The sequence below is a fragment of the Orcinus orca genome, chromosome 15 (genome assembly GCF_937001465.1).
Source record: "Orcinus orca chromosome 15, mOrcOrc1.1, whole genome shotgun sequence".
In the NCBI taxonomy this organism is placed as follows: Eukaryota; Metazoa; Chordata; class Mammalia; order Artiodactyla; family Delphinidae; genus Orcinus; species Orcinus orca.
In genome coordinates, this window is record NC_064573.1 from 49606735 (window position 1) to 49625401 (window position 18667).

At 43.2% G+C, this 18667-nt stretch overlaps 1 protein-coding gene across 6 annotated transcripts in view; it reads right to left on the reverse strand.

Moving 5' to 3' along the window:
* Positions 1–18667, reverse strand: part of LAMA3 (laminin subunit alpha 3) — a 242767-nt gene that overhangs the window by 160562 nt on the left and 63538 nt on the right. For all 6 annotated transcript variants that reach the window (XR_004485306.2, XR_007471729.1, XM_004273749.4 and 3 more), the window contains exons 8-11: positions 16583–16701; positions 8670–8760; positions 6646–6777; positions 5260–5322 (exon numbers count right to left, since the gene is read on the reverse strand). Coding sequence is in view for 4 of the 6 variants with exons in the window: in XM_004273749.4 (XP_004273797.1) it covers positions 5260–5322; positions 6646–6777; positions 8670–8760; positions 16583–16701 (405 nt within the window). In the remaining 2 variants the exon portion in view is untranslated. The remainder of the gene's footprint in view (positions 1–5259; positions 5323–6645; positions 6778–8669; positions 8761–16582; positions 16702–18667) is intronic.

Genomic DNA, 18667 nt, shown 5'->3' on the forward strand with positions numbered 1-18667 from the left:
CCTCTTCAGTAAGTGGTACTGAGAAAACTGGACAGCTACATGTAAAAGAATGAAATTAGAACACTTCCTAACACCATACACAAAAATAAACTCAGAATGGATTAAAGACCTAAATGTAAGACCAGACACTATAAAACCCTTAGAGGAAAACATAGGCAGAACACTCTATGACATAAATCAGAGCAAGATCCTTTTTGACCCACTTCCTAGAGAAATGGAAATAAAAACAAAAATAAACTAATGGAACTTCAAAGCTTTTGCACAGCAAAGGAAACCACAAACAATATGAAAAGGCAACCCTCAGAATGGGAGAAAATATTTGCAAATGAAGCAACTGACAAAGGATTAATCTCCAAAATTTATAAGCAGGTCATGCAGCTCAATAACAAAAAAACAAACAAACCAATCCAAAAATGGGCAGAAGACCTAAATAGACATTTCTCCAAAGAAGATATACAGACTGCCAACAAACACATGAAAGAATGCTCAACATCATTAATCATTAGAGAAATGCAAATCAAAACCACAATGAGGTATCACCTCACACCGGTCAGAATGGCCATCATCAAAAAATCTACAAACAGTAAATGCTGGAGAGGGTGTGGAGAAAAGGGAACCCTCTTGCACTGTTGGTGGGAATGTAAATTGATACAGCCACTATGGAGAACAGTATGGAGGGTCCTTAAAAAACTAAAAATAGAACTACCATATGACCCAGCAATCCCACTACTGGGCATATACCCTGAGAAAACCATAATTCAAAAAGAGACATGCACCACAATATTCACTGCAGCTCTATTTACAATAGCCAGGACATGGAAGCAACCTAAGTGTCAATCAACAGATGAATGGATAAAGAAGATGTGGCACATATATACAATGGAATATTACTCAGCCATAAAAAGAAACGAAATGGAGTTATGTGTACTGAGGTGGATAGACCTAGAGTCTGTCATATAGAGTGAAGTAAGTCAGAAAGAGACAAACAAATACCATATGCTAACACATATATATGGAATCTAAAAAAAAATAAAAAGGTTCTGTTGAACCTAGGGGCAGGACAGGAATAAAGATGCAGACATAGAGAATGGACTTGAGGACACAGGGAGAGGGACTGGTAAGCTGGGACTAAGTGAGAGAGTAGCATTGACATATATACACTACCAAAGGTAAAATAGATAGCTAAGTGGGAAGCAGCTGCATAGCACAGGGAAGTCAGTTCGGTGCTTTGTGACCACCTAGAGGGGTAGGATAGGGAGGGTGGGAGGGAGACGCAAGAGGGAGCAGAGATGGGGATATATGTATACATATAGCTGATTCACTTTGTTATACAGCAGAAACTAACACAACACTGGAAACCAATTATACTCCAATAAAGATGTTAAAAAAAATGAAAAAAAAAAAGAACGAACTATGCTACATGTGCTTTGAGTATGCAGAGATTCACTCCAAAAATAGCCTCTCAGAGTTTGTGTAGCTGACCTCAGGCCCAACTAACCTATAAGAATGCAAGAGGCTTCCCTGGTGGTGCAGTGGTTGAGGGTCCGCCTGCCGATGCAGAGGACGCGGGTTCGTGCCCCGGTCCGGGAGGATCCCACATGCCGCGTCGCGGCTGGGCCCGTGAGCCACGGCCGCTGAGCCTGCGCATTCGGAGCCTGTGCTCCGCAACGGGAGAGGCCACAACAGTGAGAGGCCCGCGTACGGCAAAAAAAAAAAAAAAAAAAAAAAAGAAATGCAAGAACATTTATTTTAGCTAGTTAGATATTTGCCTAGTAAAATCTTTTAGGATAATTAGAAAATTATACTACTGTTTTTAGAAAAAAGCATCACTATTATTAACATAACATGGAATTGGTACGTGCAGAAACTAAAAAAAAAGTAAAAGAAAAAAAGAACACTGGAACTTCAAAGGAACAAATACATAAGAAATTTATAAAGAATCTTTAGGAAATTATATGTATATATGGAAAACTTTAAATAAGATATTTGGTGGAAAAAAAAGATCTGGGGGTGAAACTCAGGAATTTATACTCTGCAAAAGCATGGGGTTCTAAAACATAGCCCTGTTTAAGAACCACTATATCAGAAGACATGAAAGCATTAATGAGCCTTAATGAAATAAAATTCTCTGGAGTGGGAGGGACTTGGTATTATCCAGTGCTGTGTATCTCCTGGCAGTTGAGATGTCTGTGCTTCTAATGTTCACTGCCAGAAGTTTGGCCCCAAATTGGGTGTTTTTAAAATGCATTAGTGGAAACCAAATTGAAGTGGGTATCTGTGCCTTCCAATGCCCAACTAAATCTAATTGCACTAATTGAAACTTCTTTTCTCGAGGCTGTGTTCTGGGGCTTCTCTAATATTTTGTAATAGACGTCTGAACTTCCCTTCAAGTTCAGTTAAATTTCTTTCCCTGAAGTCACCACCAATCTAGTTGGGGAGAAAAAAGAATGGGATAACAAAGGGAAACAGACCAGAAATGAAAGATCTAAAACACGTTTGTGGAAGGAAACCAGAGATGTGTGTCATAATCCAGGCTCAAAAGCTGAGTCCCATTCTAGTCAAATGACAAACATTTAAGCAAAAGCTTGCTGATACCCGCTGTGGGCAGGATACCACGGCAGGTGCTGTGGGGATTAGAAAGCGAGTCAGGCACAGCTACTGTCCCCAAATGACCAAGTGTCTGATGAAAGCTAAAGACAATACCCCGCATAATACCCCAGCGCCGTGGTCTGCTCAGAGGAGCCGGGTGTGGGCAGGGCACAAGCAGGAAACGGCACAGGAAGGTAAAGTGGGTCACGTGAGAGCTGACGTCAGGTGAGCCCTTGTGCTGCCCCAAATCCCGTGACACTCCCCAAGCCCATTCACTCCCCCGCGTTCCAGGATGCCTCTTTCATACCTTCTCTCTCCTCAACTCCAAGGCCTTCTCCCCAGCCTCAATTTCTGCCCCCATCTTGATTCTTATTTTGCAAAGAAAAACAGAAAGACCAGAAGAGAGCATCCACATGCTCCCGCCACGGGTCCGCAGGCCCTTGCCCAGCCCGTCCCCGGGCTCCGCCTCCTCCTTTCTGACAGCTTTTCCCGCTCAACAAATGGCACCCCCTCCCCTTCGCTCCTTGTGTGCTCCATGCAGAAGCCGGGAGCCACCCCCAGTCTTCTTGCCCTAACAGTCCACCTCTGCCCAGCAACCCCCAGGCAAGTCCTGTGGGTTTTGCATCCTCAGATTATATCCACCGTCTGTGCACTGCTTGTCACCTCCACTGACACCTCCGGGGTCCCAGACACCACCATCTCTTCCTCACGGATCATCCTCACGATGGCTTCCCTGCTTCTTCTCTCCTCCTCCTACAGCTGGTCTTCAACACAGTTGCCACACCCCAACGCAACGTAGTTTCCCTGTGCCGAACTCTCCTGGCTCATCAGAGTAGAGGCTACGTCCGCGCAGTGGCTGACGAGGGCCTGCAATCTGGTCCCCGGGTTGCCCGCCTCACCCCCTCCCCTTCGCTCACGCTGCTTTCACACCCCTGATCTCTCTCTGTTCAGGGAACACCCCTGGCATGTCCTGCCCCAGGGACTTTGCACTTACTCTTTCCTGCATCTAGATGCTTCTCCCCAGACACCTGCAGAGCTCAGCCCTCAGCCCCCTGACGACTCTGCTTAATCATCTCTTCAGGGAGGGCTTCCCTGACAACCTAATTACATGTGCAAACCTCACATTCCTACCCTCTCTCTCTCGGCCTTATTTATTCCACAGCACTGATGGCCAACGCACCCGGAGCTAATATACTGTTGTAGAACCTGAATTCCTTGACCAAGGATGGCCCTCCAGAGACCATGTTCTTGTCTGGCCACCAGTGCCCCTTCCCTGCCCACTCACACTCCGGACGCACCAGGAAGAGGGGTCCATGTGCTCCCAGTGAGATGAGCACGTGACCATCAGGCCTTTCCCCATCTTGGGGGACGAGACCAGGTAGGTTACCCAAGCCTGACCCAGATGGCCGTGGGCTGTGTGCATGCAATGTGCTGCGCCCTTCTGAGCGTGTGTGTCCCTGTGAGCACCACTGTGGGTTCACATAGCGAACTGCTCACAGCTCCAGAATCGAACCCAAAGGCCTGGAATACTCTCATGTGGGTTAATTTACACCTACAATGTGGATGGATGACTCCCATTTAAAAGTAACACCTTGTGCAGGACACAACCCTGCATATCATAATCTATCACATTAGTGATTTTACTTGTTTGTATATTAAATATGTTATTGTAGGAGTCACCCCCACCCCCGACTGAAATATAAGCTCCAGGAGAGTTGGGAAATTCGTTTCACTAAGTCCCCAGCAGCCAGAACAGTGCTATGCACATAGCAGGTGGTCATAAAATACTTGCAGAATCCGGGATTAGGTGGGTGTAGCACCTCTCCACCCCAAAGGCTGCTTCCTGCATACCCCTGCCACTCTCTTCACTGGGTGTTTTTCTGGTAGGCCGGGCCCAGAAAGTTAATGCCCCAGGTAGCCCTCCATGTACATCAGGTGACTGAAGTTATCCGTTCCGTTGGGATAACGCTGAGCAAGTTCTCTGCTGCCTCCCAGAGTCGCTCAGAGGGCTGCAGCTCCAGGGCTGCCTGCTAACGCACCTTCATAAGGGTTCCCTTCAGTCTCGGACTCACTCCCTTACTGATGCTTCCTGGTGTCACCTCCCAAATTAACTACTTGCACTCAATTCCTTTCTCAGAGTCCCTTTATGGAGAACCAAATAACACAGCAGGCAACCGACTGCTACTGAAGGTTTTTGAGCAATCTAGCAACATACAATCTAAAAACTCTTCTTGGTCTCCATCAGGTGGTGCCATTGCAAAGGACAGACTGGAGTAGAGAATGATGGGAGGTGAGAAGCCCAAATACGACACACCTGGGCTTCCCTGGTGGCGCAGTGGTTGAGAGTCCGCCTGCCGATGCAGGGGACACAGGTTCGTGCCCCGGTCCGGGAAGATCCCACATGCCGCGGAGCGGCTGGGCCCGTGAGCCATGGCCGCTGAGCCTACGCGTCCGGAGCCTGTGTTCCGCAACGGGAGAGGCCACAGCAGTGAGAGGCCCGCGTACCGCAAAAAAACCCCCACAAAAACCAAATACGACACACCTGCAAGGCACCACCATGGTCCCATGAGGATGACTTGAACTTGGACATAGCCATGTGCACAGGAAGTAGAAAAGGGATATGGAGCATAACATCTTCACTGAAGTTAAACCAAAAGAGAAGTTACTTGCCTTTTATATCTCCAGCTACTGGATCTTCTGGACTTGGAGTAGAAATAGGAAAAACAGGAATTCCTAGAAAAAATAGTTTATCAAAAAATACAGAGAAGGATGATTAAGGAGACAGTGAAGTAAAACATTAAATTGCACTACCTAGGAAGACGCCCTCTCTGACTTAGTGAAAGCGGCATGTGGAAACTAACTGAAAGAAAGGAAATGTTGCTACACTTAAAATGCATCTAGTAATAAAACCAGGATGGTCAGACATTCTGATTTGTATATTAATGAACAGAAATGGATATTTCGTGCTCACAATAGCTAAGTCCCAGTCTAGCAGGGCTGAGCTGGACTTCTTTAGTATCTTTATTGTTTTTTCATGTAACATCGAGACTAGCTTTTTAAAAATGTTTTCTTTCAAGTCTTTTTCCCTAAAACTTTGCTTATGAAAATGCAATTTCTGCTCAGCCTCTATCCAATCATTATAGATTCTAAACTGATTGAGCCCTGATTCAGTGTCACTATGTTTGGGCTTAAAAACAGGTTCCTTTAACTTTAAGATGATCATGTAATTCATCCTCCAAACTGGGACACTTGACAGTGGAAGTGGGTGCTCGTTTAACAATGACCCTGGGACAGCAGGTGGGAGCTAGGACACGCGCACATCCTGTCCACAGAGCCCCACAACTCAACATGCTTTTCCAGGGATGGCAGAGTTGTGAGGTGGGAATGGGCAAGAACTAACGCAGCAATGGGGTAGCCTCTTCCTGAGACCGTATTTCTCCGTCCTGACCCCAAAGTCCAGTTTTTACACTAACTGCAGAACAAATAGGGCCACGGCTCTTGGAACAGTCTGCACAGCTGACTTCACACGCTCCCCTGCTCCACGTTCTACGCTGTTTCTAACAGACACGTATATATCTCTCCAAGATGCTGAGATGTTCTCTTAGATCACAGCAGTGGGATAAGGTGAGGGCTCTACTGTACAGTGGGAGAGAACAGACACATCCCCCCGGCCACCGGAACTGCAACACACACTACGTGTGCGCACGCGAACATCTGGAAGCCCGCGACATTTACTCTAGGTTTACGAAGGAAAACCCCACACATGGATTACTATTACGTTGAAACTGCCACTATCTGACCCTTTGACCTGCTGAGATGGTAATGTCTATGGTACAGCCTAACACTTTGGAGATAAATAACACTATAAAACATACTTATAAAAATGTAATGTTCCCAACTTTGGGGACCATTTTCACACAAATAGAACCTTCCTGGCCCTATTTCTGTCCCTCTACCACCCCTCTGCCCCATGCCTGCCATGCACTCAGGGGTCGATGCACAAAGCCCAGGTCAGCGCCGAGAAGCCGGGCCTCTCCTTCCGCAGCTGGGACTTACTGGAGCAAATCGGGAAATGGTGGTAGCCGGCCGCACACTCCTCACAGTGGTCTCCGCGGAAGTTGGGTCTGCAGGTGCAGCGGCCCAAGCCCTGCTGACAGTCCTCGGCATGGTCGGGGTGACAGCTGCAGGCTAAGAGAAATCCCAAGGAGTCCGTCCTTCACTGCACCTCTTAAGGCAAACATGTCCTAACCCTTCTCAGGCAATGTTTACTACTTCATCATTGGTTTCCAGGGATTCTTGGAAGGGCACAGCCTGTTTTCCACTTCACACCTGGTTGACGGTTTGCATTGACTGAACCCCGTGGACCCTCAGAGACGAGCTTTAATGAGCGTCACACTGAGAAGTTCTCGAGGATGTGGTTTATTCCATTGAGCACCGCCCAGTGCACCGTGTAGGGGGCCACCCTGCACAAGCCACCACCGGAGGGGCTGGGTGGGCACAGCCTCTCCCGGCTATGAGCCAACTGTGAATGTCCACAGAGTGGTCGTCATTACACAGCTGTGATGTGGACACAAGTGTGGGATATGCCTAGACGTTGATATATGATCTGTGCACAGCACAGCAAGATCGTGCCCGTAACCCAAACGTTCGAATCAAGTGATACAGCTTACTGAAGGCAGTTTTTGCAACCAGCCCGACTACTGGGTTTGCATTCCAGGGGGACACACTTGGGTGTAAAACACTCGGGAACCCCCTCACTTGGGAGCTCCCCTTGACCTGGCAAAAGTCCTCACCTTGGAGAGCAAAAACACTGTCATAGCTCAGCTGAGTCCCCGTCCTGTGAGGAACTGGGAGGCTGGAGAAGTCGTGAGCGCCAAGCAACCCCCTAGCCTGGCTTCTCCTGGTGTCCTTTGCTTAATTTGTTTAGGATTTATGTGTCCTGTGGGTTCTTTATGCTAAGCCTCTAATATCTCCATGAGACCCCTTCAGTGATGAAGAAAGAAACGAGAAAAGTGATGGAAAACAGGCTCCTAGTAAGGCATGAGTTTATTCACGATGTCCTGTTTTCCTTTGCCAAAGCTTATTCTTCGGGGGCACAAGATAAATCATGGGCATACTTCATAGGAGGATGTGGAAAAGCGAGGGAAAACAAGGACACACTTTTAATAACTAAGATGCCCTACAGAGGAACAAATCAGAGTTTACACATTCTTTGGATTTTGATGCTCTCAAACATTAATGATATGATGAATGAATTTGCGGAGGGAAGGTGGGCACAGAAGCCAATTTCAGGACTGGAACTGTTTTCTAACTGCAATAGCCAGAGAACATAAAAGAACCAAATAAAATACACATGCAGAACAAAGTCTATAACCTGATCTACGACTGATAATTCCACAGAAAAAAAAAAAAAAAAACAGTGGCATTTTTCTGTATAATGGAAGTAGTACGTTACAGCAGTGCTAGACAGATATGAACTATACCCTGGACCTACCGGTTAGTAGTTCTCTCACCTGGGCCAAAATATTTAACTGCTCAGACCCTTTGATTTCTCGATATCTAAAAATGAGACTAATAATACATTATCTTAAGTTTGTTATGATAATTAGATAAGACATTTGTGAAATTATTTAGGCCATGCCTTGTATATAGCAAGTGCTCAATAAATCATAACTATTTTGAATATTATGACTATTACTACATCCTTGTGAAATCATTACTATGTTGCCTTGAGTCTAATTCTGATGAAATTTAAAATTACTGGAGATCATAGAAACATGTCAAAACAACAGAAAACATTTGTTGCAGGCCTAGTATGGGCCAAGCCCAATGCTCAGTATTTTCCTAGGTGGTTTTGACTGCATTTCATTTACTCTTAGAGACTAGATTATCATTTCCATTTATATATATGAAATCTGATTCTCGGAGAGACTATGTAACTGCCTGAAGTCACACAGCTAGTAAGGAGTAGAACCAATAATATGAAGAGAGAGAGAAAACTAAGGGAATTACTAGCCAATCAGAATTTAGCCCGATGACCTCCCTGAAGTTAAGACACGCCAAGTTGGAATGAAACTTACGGATGCAGCCGTCGGGGGCATGGACCGGAACGCCGTAAGGGCGGTAATAGCCCTTAGCACACTTTTCACAGTTTACACCAGCTGTGTTATGCTAGAAAGAAACAAAAGAAACTTAGGGGGGAGAGTGCTATTCATCCAGAGAAATAATTCTGTCGTACACAAATGTAAAGTAAAAGTCATCAAAAACAAAAAGCACTGAACTTGACCTTGAATCTCCAAGATTTACCACAGGACACTGGCTTGAACTTGGCTCTGGAATTCTTTTTCCCATTGGAAGAGGAAATGAGGGTAAGTTCGATGAACTGGACAACCCAAGTTTTTCCTCTCTACCACTTAATGAAGCACCTGACATTTGAGTGAGCAAAAATTCCAGAGGACCACTCTTCACAGCTTCCTTCAGTAGCGATGAATGGATCATAAATCACCCTTAGGTTTAACCCAAGGGACAAAGGGTTATGTGTGTATTTTTATCTTCTCCAATTTTGGAAAAAACTGCATGTACAGATCCCCGTCTCTCGTCATTCCAAAATTTTATCTGTGCTTTAGTCTGAAACCATTTCCCAAACATTTCTGCTACGGGAATAGAAAATGTAGGCGTGTGATTCATACACAGAGCTCATTTGAAAGTACAATACAAGGCAGCCTTTCATATTTCACGGCTAATCCTTGTAATTGCCAGAAAAGATCAAATTACCCGACACGCATCATCAATTTCCAAGAACTATATACCATGGGTCTAGCTCAATTCCACCTCTCTCTCTCTCTCTAATTTGGAAACAATTAGAAGGACAGTGTTCTTTCGCTAATGAAAGGAAAGGCAATAGGAAGCTAAAAAGAACAAATATAACACACTGACTTAAAAGGAGTCTGCAGAGAAACACAGAGAGGAGAACAAAGACCCTTTCTGTATCCTCTACCCTTTTAGATGATTTTATTAATTACAGGCTTTTATTTATTACCACTCCTTGTCCTGCAGGCTAAAATCTGAATTCACTTTAACAGTGAGGTCTCTAAAACCATACTGGCCACTTCTCTGACCTAAGGTTTACATGCATAAACATCTTGGACAAACAGCAAACAGCTGTAGTCCACCCTCTCTTCCATCAAATGCCAACGAACCTCTCAACTCTGTTGTTTGCCACTGTGGCTTATAATACACAGAGGACACCAGGTTAACCTTGGCTCCCAATTTTTTTTCCCACTGGAGTAGGAAATGAGAAAAAGTTCTCTCAAGTGGGTACCCTGGGTTCTCCCCTTTACCACAAGGTTTGTCTAATGAAGCACCTGCCACAAAGAAGTTATATTTTTAAAACACAAAGAACAGCAACAAATCACCCTAAGAATACCTGTAGTTTGCCTTCAAGTTTTGGGTGGTTCTCTAGGACCCGCACCACCTGAGGGCAAGACACACCACTTATCCATGGACACCAAGGTCATGGTTGGACCAATACCAGAAGGAGACTCAAGGACAGTAGTGGCTCCAGATTTCAGCGTTGGAGGTACCTAGGAAGCACTCTCGCCGGGAGGAGTGGGCATCTGAATTTGCATATGTACGACACAACACGAGATGAGGAAGCCTCCGCTGCCCAAGCGAAAGAGTGGGGTGGGCACCGACGGGATCTGTGCAGGAGGTAGCCCACCCCCACCTGCTCCTTTTCCCTTGGCACCATCTAGAGAGGCTTTCTAAGGAACGCCCACCTAGAAACCTCAGGCCCTGCTCTGATCATTCTCAGGTCCTAATTCCTCCAAGCAAAACTTTTCCTACATGCTTTTCAATCTTCAGTTAAACCCCATCTCTCTCTGACTCTCTCTCTTTCCCTCAATTCCTTGACCACACCTACAACACTGGTGCTGACTTCTACTTCCGTGAACCTCAAGTAAAACGAGACTAGTGGCTAGTCCACTCGTTGGCCACACTCTCCTGGGAAGACCCCATCTGATATTCCATCTGAAGGTCAAAGTGATCTGGCCTCTGTGACCTCTCTGACGCATCTAGCCCTGCTCACTCCCCTCCAGCCACGCAGGCCCCTTGTTCCCTCTCAAGGCCCTTTGCCCTGCTGTCCCCTCCACGTGGAAAGCTGTCCCCCAGACAGATGCCTGGTCCATTCTCTCACTTCTTTCAGGTCTTTACTCAAATGCCATATCCCAGAGAACGGACCACCCTATTTAAAACGTCACATACCCCCAAACCAACACTTAAAATAGTAAATCCAAGAAACAAAAGCGAAATCAATACCACGTGAGAAAACAGCCACCTCTGACAACCACGTGCCCTGAAGGATAACGATCTGGCTCTTACATGCTGGCTGCTTGGCAGGCCCAGCCTGCCTGTGATGTTCCTACTTCCTGTCACCTGCCCAGACTGATGGCAGAGATTTCATCATTCTCCCATTACCAGCACTGCACAGAAAAGGCAGGAAACAGTCATGTTAGCTGGTGCTATGGAATAAATGTTTGTATTCCCCCCAAGTTCATTTGTGGAAGCCTAATCCCCAACGTATTTGGAGATGGGGCCTGGGGAGGTAATCAGATCATGAGGATGGAGCCCTCATGATGGGATTAGTGCCCTTATAAGAAGAGACAGCGAGAGCTTCCTTCCTTTCTCTCTCTCTCCTCCATGTGAGAATACAAGACAATGGCCATCAGCCAGCCAGAAAGAGGGCTCTCACCAGACACTGGATGTGCTGGCACCTTGATCTTGAACTTCACAGCCTCCAGAACTACGAGAAATAACTGTTTATTGTGTAAGCTACCCAGTCTATGGTATATTTGTTATAACGGCCAGAAGTGACTAAGGCAGCTGGGTTTCTGATAGGCAGACCTTGCTGTACGGTATGCGTGTTCTACCAGCAAACTCAAATTTCAGCTTGAAGCATCACCATGTAGCTCACCAAACCATCTGCCCTGCTGTAGCTGCACCCGTTCTCCTCCCTTCCTGGGCAAGACTCCCCATGTCCCTCTGTATATGGCATAAGATAGGGTTACATTTTCTTCCCAAATGAAGAGCCAATTATTCAACATCATTTTTGTACTATCCATCTTTCTCTTCCATCAGAAATGCCAATTTTACCACAAACCAAATTTTAATATCTGCATGAATTTGTTTCTAAATTCTCTATTAGGTTCTATTGAACTATCTATCCCTGCACTGAGTCCACACTCCATTAATACAGATTCACGGTATATTTTGATATCTCGCAAGACAAATTTCTCCCGTCATTGTTCATCTTTTCTAAGCTACTTGTCTATTCTCATAGACATAGTCTTTTATCGATAAGAATTTTAGAAACAGTCTGTCCATCTTCATTAAAAATCTGATTGAAATTGCACTGAATTTATAGATTGGTTTCGAAAAAATGGTATATTTATAATACTGAGTCTGGAAACATATTATGCCTTTCCATATAGGTCTTCTTTTATAAACTTCAATAATGTTTTATAGGTTTAAATGTAGCTCCACAGTTAATTTCTTCTATCTGTTGCCTCTTGGAGTACCTCCAAATTGTTCCAATAATCACAGCTGTGTTCTCCTGCATGTATCTGTTTCTGCTTTCTATCTTTCAGGAATCTTTTAAACTGCTGGTCTGTTGATAACACTCCTTCTTATTTTTCATGCTATTGTGGATTCTGGAAGGAGAGAGTATTTTGCTTGTTTGGTATCTTTCCTGTCATTTTGTAGGATTTGTTGCAGAAGGGAACGTAGCCATATGTGCTCCGTCTGTTTCTTGATTCCATCTCTTAGCTTTGTGTGGTGTGTGTATGTGAGTGTGAAAGAGAGAGAAAAACAAACAGTTTGGAAATAGTGAGACGAACACATTAGGGACACAAACAGTTCAAGACTTAGATTAGAAGTCGTGTCTCCATGGAAGAAGCTAAAGACTCTGTTTTAGTTAATGGAGATAAAGTATCTTCCAGCATCATCTACAATAACATGGGTAATCTTCAACCTTCATTAAGAGCAACAATATTTTATCAAACAGAAAGGAATCGAGGAGTCAATCCAAAAATGTTGTGCTCCTTGCCTTCCTTCATTGCTCTTTCCCCCAATGTTTTATGACCAAAAAGTTCCAATTTCACAATAAACACCTATACTCCGTCTACTAGAGTGTACCATTAACATTTTACTACACTTGTTTTTTCACATAATTATCCATCTACTCATTCTTCTATCCATCCATTAATCCATCTTATTTATGCATTTCAAAATAAATTGCAGATATCAGTTACCATCCCCTATATACTTTAGCTATTTATATTAACTGTTATTATAATAACTCCAGTTAATTATATGCATAGCTAAAGGTATGCATGTAATTAACTGGAGTTTAATGTTTGTTCATAGTTGTTTTTCTTTTGGTATAACATTTATACACAAGGGCAAAACTCTTGTACATTCACTGAGTTATAACAAATGCATATATCTGTGAAACCCAGATGTCTATCTAGATACAGAACAATATTACCACCCCTGAAAGTGTCCCCAGGCCTCTTCCCAGTCAATCCTCACCACCAGCTCCGACAGTCAACCACAGTTCTGATTTTTTCCACTATTTTTTTTTTTTTTTTTTTTGCCGTAAGCGGGCCTCTCACTGTTGCGGCCTCTCCCGTTGCGGAGCACAGGCTCCGGACGCGCAGCCTCAGCGGCCATGGCTCACGCGCCCAGCCGCTCCGCGGCATGTGGCATCTTCCCAGACCGGGGCACGAACCCGTGTCCCCTGCATCGGCAGGCGGGCTCTCAACCACTGCGCCACCAGGGAAGCCCTCCACTATTGATTAGTTTTGCCTGTTCCAAAATTTCATCTAAATGGTCTTCATACTATCGGTATTCTTTCTGGGAAGGCTTTTTTCACTTAACACGATGCTGTTAAGATTCCTGCACGTTGTTGCACCATCAACAGTTTGTTGCTTCCTACTGCCCGTTGGTATTCCACTGTGTAAATATGCCACAGTATGTTCCTCCATTCGACTTCTGAAGGACACCAGGGCTATTTCCAGTTTGGGGCTATTGTGCATAGAGCTGCTATAAACTTTTTGTAAACACACATTTCCATTTCTCATGGATAAACGCCTAAGCATGGAATTTGTGAGTCATGGTGTAGGTGTATGTTTAACTATATTTTAAAAACTGCCAGATATTTTCCCAAGGTGACTGCACCACTTTTCACTCACACCAACAATGCATGATAGGTATGGTTGCTCCACATCTCCACCAAAATTGGGGGTAAGTCAGTGTAACTCTAATTTACATTTCTCTGATGACTCATGATGTTAAGCCCTTTGTTGTATGCTTATCGGCCATTCATACATCCACTTTTGTGAAGTGGCTATTCAAGTCGTTTTCAGTTGTATTGGGTTATTTGTCTTTTCATTATTGAGCTGCGGGAGTTCTTTATATTGTGTATCCTGGATGCCAACCATTTGTCAGATTTATGTTTTCTGAATATTTTCTCCCTATTCATGGCTTGCCTATTCATTTTCTTCAGTGTCTTTTGTGAGCAGAAGTGTTTAATTTTGATGAAGTCTAATTTGTCAGTTTTTCATGGTTATTGCTTTCTATGAGCTAAGAAAACTTTGTCCATCCTCGAATCACAAAGATATCTGCCTATATTTTTCTCAAAAGCTTTAACTTTACTTTAGGTCTGATCCATATCAATTTAGTTTTTGTGTATGATTTGAGGTCGGGGTCCGAGTTAATTTTCTTCCCATATAAATCCAGTTACGCCAGAACCAATTGTTGAAAGGACTTTTCTCTTCTCTCCCCATCCCCTGTCACTGGATTGCTTTGGTACTTTTATCAAAAATAAAATGTCCAGGGGCTTCCCTGGTGGCGCAGTGGTTAATAATCCTCCTGCCAATGCAGGGGACACGGGTTCGAGCCCTGGTCCGGGAGGATACCACATGCCATAGAGCAACTAATCCTGTGCACCACAACTACTGAGCCTGCGCTCTAGAGCCCACGAGCCACAACTACCGAAGCCCGCGCACCTAGAGCCCATGCTCCCAACAAGAGAAGTCATCGCAAAGAGAAGCCCGTGCACCGCAGCGAAGAGTAGCCCCTGCTCGCCACAACTAGAGAAAGCCTGCAGGCAGCAACGAAGACCCAACGCAGCCAAAAATAAATAAAATAAAATAAATTAATAAAATAAAATAAAATGTCCACGTGTGAGTCTGTTTCTGTGCTCCCTGTTCTGCTACACTGATCTATTCTTCTAGTCTTATGTCAATAGCACCATGTTTTCATTACTGTAGCTTTATAGTTAATCTTGAAGTAAGATAATATAAGTCCTCCAATTTTATTCTGTTTCTTCAAGATGGCTTTGGATATTCTAGGTCATTTACATAACCATATAAATTTTAGAATCCACTTGTCAACTTCTTTAAAAAAAAGAACCTGCATTAACTCTGTAGAGCAATTTGGGGAGAACTGGTATCTTAATAATACTGAATCTTCCAATCCACAAATATATTACATTTATTTATTTAGTCTTCCTAGATTTACTTATTTATTTTATTTATTTATTTAGTCTTCCTAGATTTCTCTCAGAAAAGTTTTTTTAGCTTTAATATAGAGGTCTTGCATGTCTTTTGCTAAATTTATTCCTAAGCATTTTATGTTCTTTGTTACTATTTTTAATTGAATTTTAATTTCATTTTCCTATTGTTTGCTACTAGTATATATAGCTGGTTTTTCTATATTATCATTGTATCCTGCAATGTTACTAAATTCAATTAGTTCTAGTAATAATTTTGTACATTCCTTAGGCTTTTTTACATAAAGAATCATGTCATCTACAAATAGAAACAGTTCTACTTCTTCCTTTCCAATCTTAACACCTTTTGTTTCTTTTTCTTGTCTTATGCAGAGGTTAGGACCTCCAGGGCACTGTTTCACAAAAGTGGTGAAAGCAAGCATCCTTCCTTGTTCCCAATCTTTAGAAGGAAAGAGTTCAATATTTCATCACCTATACGATGTTAGTTGTAGGGTTTTCATAAATACCCTTCGTCAGATTGCAGACAGTCCAGTGCTTCTGTAACTTTAACGTGCTCGCAAATCACCTGAAGGTCTTGTAATGCAGAGCCTTAAGAAGATCCGGGGATCTTTCACTCATCCGTGAAACCCTGTGATTGGTAACAAACCTATGACTTATATTTACTTGTATTTTCATTAACTGTGGTGACACATGATACACAATGTGTGGAGTGGCAGACAGGTGGAGAATGGTGGGTCTCTCTAAGGGTGTGTAGCCCTGGTCCCACATAAACGGGCATCTCACGTAAAGAGTGCCTGCTTACTGGCAACGCTAACAAAACATCACTCTAAAAGCACACAAGACAGAATGGCAACATAGACCAAACTCGTGAACATTTTACACAAGTTTTAATGAATATCTCAAGGCAGATGTACATATACCCTCCCCTGCCATACACTCCTCTTACCTAAATTCCAGTGAACCCAATCGTCCTTATAGGAGGGATGAAAAATCCATTTCTCTTATTTAGTGTCAACAGCAGACATCATTAATTTATCATGAAATACTTCCTCTAGATTCAGAATCCATTTGAAAATAGGATTTAGAGTCAGCACTGAAGTTGGTGCCTCTTTGCCCTCCTATATTAGAGCCTTTCTAATATAAGATGGGTAGCAGTCAGGATGACAGCCAGGAATTCTCCCCTCCATTTAGGCAAAGACCCAAAAGAAGAATCTAATCAATGGAGTTTGGACAAACATGCCTCAGTCCATTTTCCCTAAATTACATCCAGCTAACCAAGCCTTCTGTGTACAGAAGTGGAGAAAGGGTGTCAGAAAATCCTTAGAATTGCATATCACTTTCTTGACATCTTTTTAGAGCAGGGCTTACTGAGTGTTCATTTCCTACTGTGACACATTCACTTTGACTTAAACAGTGCCTCACCTGACAGTCAATGCAGACCCCTCCACCTGCATAGATGCCTTGGCTATTCAAGCTTGCCTGCTGCCTCTCAACTTCTGGATCATAGTAACAGTCGATGGCGTGGCCATGGCAGTTGCATGCTGAAAAAAGAGCATTCTAAGTTAGTACTCCACCGTGACTACGAGACCCTTAGTAAATTCCCCCAGAGAGTATTGTTGCTACACTGAGCTACAAGAAAGTCTATTCTGGAACACCAGGGATACCCCCAGGGGAAAATTGGGGGGATTTTTACACAAAGACCTGCCTATCATCACATGCAATTTATACCTTCTTTCATCTGATGTTAAGTGAGAAAGGTTTCTCTTTTTTAAAAAATAAGATATATAATTACAAATTAAGATAAACCAAAATGCCAATTAAGCTTTATGCACAAAGAGAATATTACTACTACTGCTATTGTCAAGAATAACTGAGGGACTTCCCTGGTGGTCCAGTGGTAAAGAAGCCGCCTTACAATGCAGGAGACGCAGGTTCAATCCCTGGTCAGAGAACTAAGATCCCACATGCCGCAGAGCAACTAAAGCCCGAGTGCCACAACTACTGAGCTCGTGCACCTCAACTACTGCCTGCACTGCCACCAACTACAGAGCTCACACGCTCTGGAACCCACACGCCACAACTAGAGAAGAGAAAAACCACACTCCACAGCTAGAGAGTAGCCCGCGCACCACAACAAAGAGCCTACGCACTGCAACGAAAAAGGATCCTGCGTGCCTCAATAAAGATCCCCCGTGCCACAACTAAGACTCAAGGCAGCCTATAAATTAATTAATTAATTAATTAATAAGAATAACTGAGTTCTTGGTACACTGTGAAAAGCATTTTACATGCATTATCTCATTTAATCTGCACAATAACTTTCTAACGGTGGTGCTATTATGCCTATAGCCCAGATAGGGAGTCTGAGGCTTAGAGAGGTTGAGAGATGTGCACACAGTCACAGACTTCACGAGTAAGAGAGGCAGAATCCTGACTTGTCTTTCTGTGACTCCAACACCTGTTCCCAGTCAACACTCTAAGCCTTTCATCCCAGCACTATCTATAATAGTGATCAACTGGAAATCATCCTAACATCTAATTATAGGGAAATGGCCAAGCAAACAACAGTATATTTGCTTGCCTGTCAGTTCTATGAAGTCAAGAACTGCTCGTGTTTTGTCTGTAATAGAGCATCGTCCCCAGCACACAGTAAGTACTCAAACACTTTGTAGATACACTCGAATCCAGAGAATGACAATACTATTGAATACGTGCTATCAAAAAAGATGTCCAAGAGTTTTTCATGATATGGTAAAATATCAAGTGAAAAAGCTCAGGGTATACAATTGTATAAATAATATACCCTTGAGCATGTAAAGTATGCATGAAAAAAAACACCAGAATACCTAACAAAATATTAACAGTGGTTCTCTTTGGGTAGTAAAAGTATTAATGATTTTACTTTTAAAAAAAAATTCCCCAAGTTATCTACAAGTAATGTATGATGCTTCTAAAATTAGAAAATACGATTTAAACCCCATTTAGGATTTTCATCATTGCCAAGATGAAAAAAGATCTAACAAGTAAAACACTCATTCTCTCTTAGGCAGAATATATATTCACTACATTCCACCTAGATCCAATTTTCCGAGTCTTTCTAGGAATTTGTGTTTTAATCAAGTTCTCGGATAAATCTGTTAGGGTTAGATTTTCAAGCTACCCTGTTTTTAACAGGCTGAGCCCCTTCTTATTTTCATTTCCTCAGTGGTGCCATGATTGTTTTAAAACTTCTAAGCATTTACATTTACTACGTCAGTTATTTCTTAAGAAGTCTATTTATTCTGAATTGCAGTAACTCAAGTGGAATTTGGAAAGCATCTAACAAATATCTTAACAGGTCTGATTTCCATAGGCTGTTTATAATTTTTAACCATTGTGGCAAGTGTAAAAAGGTTAAAAACTTATGAAAGGAAATTATTTAAAATTTGTCATATGTGTTGGAGTAAAGCGTTGTCATTCACTGAGCGGTTCCATTATTCTGGAAAACTAACCACATGATGAATGTTG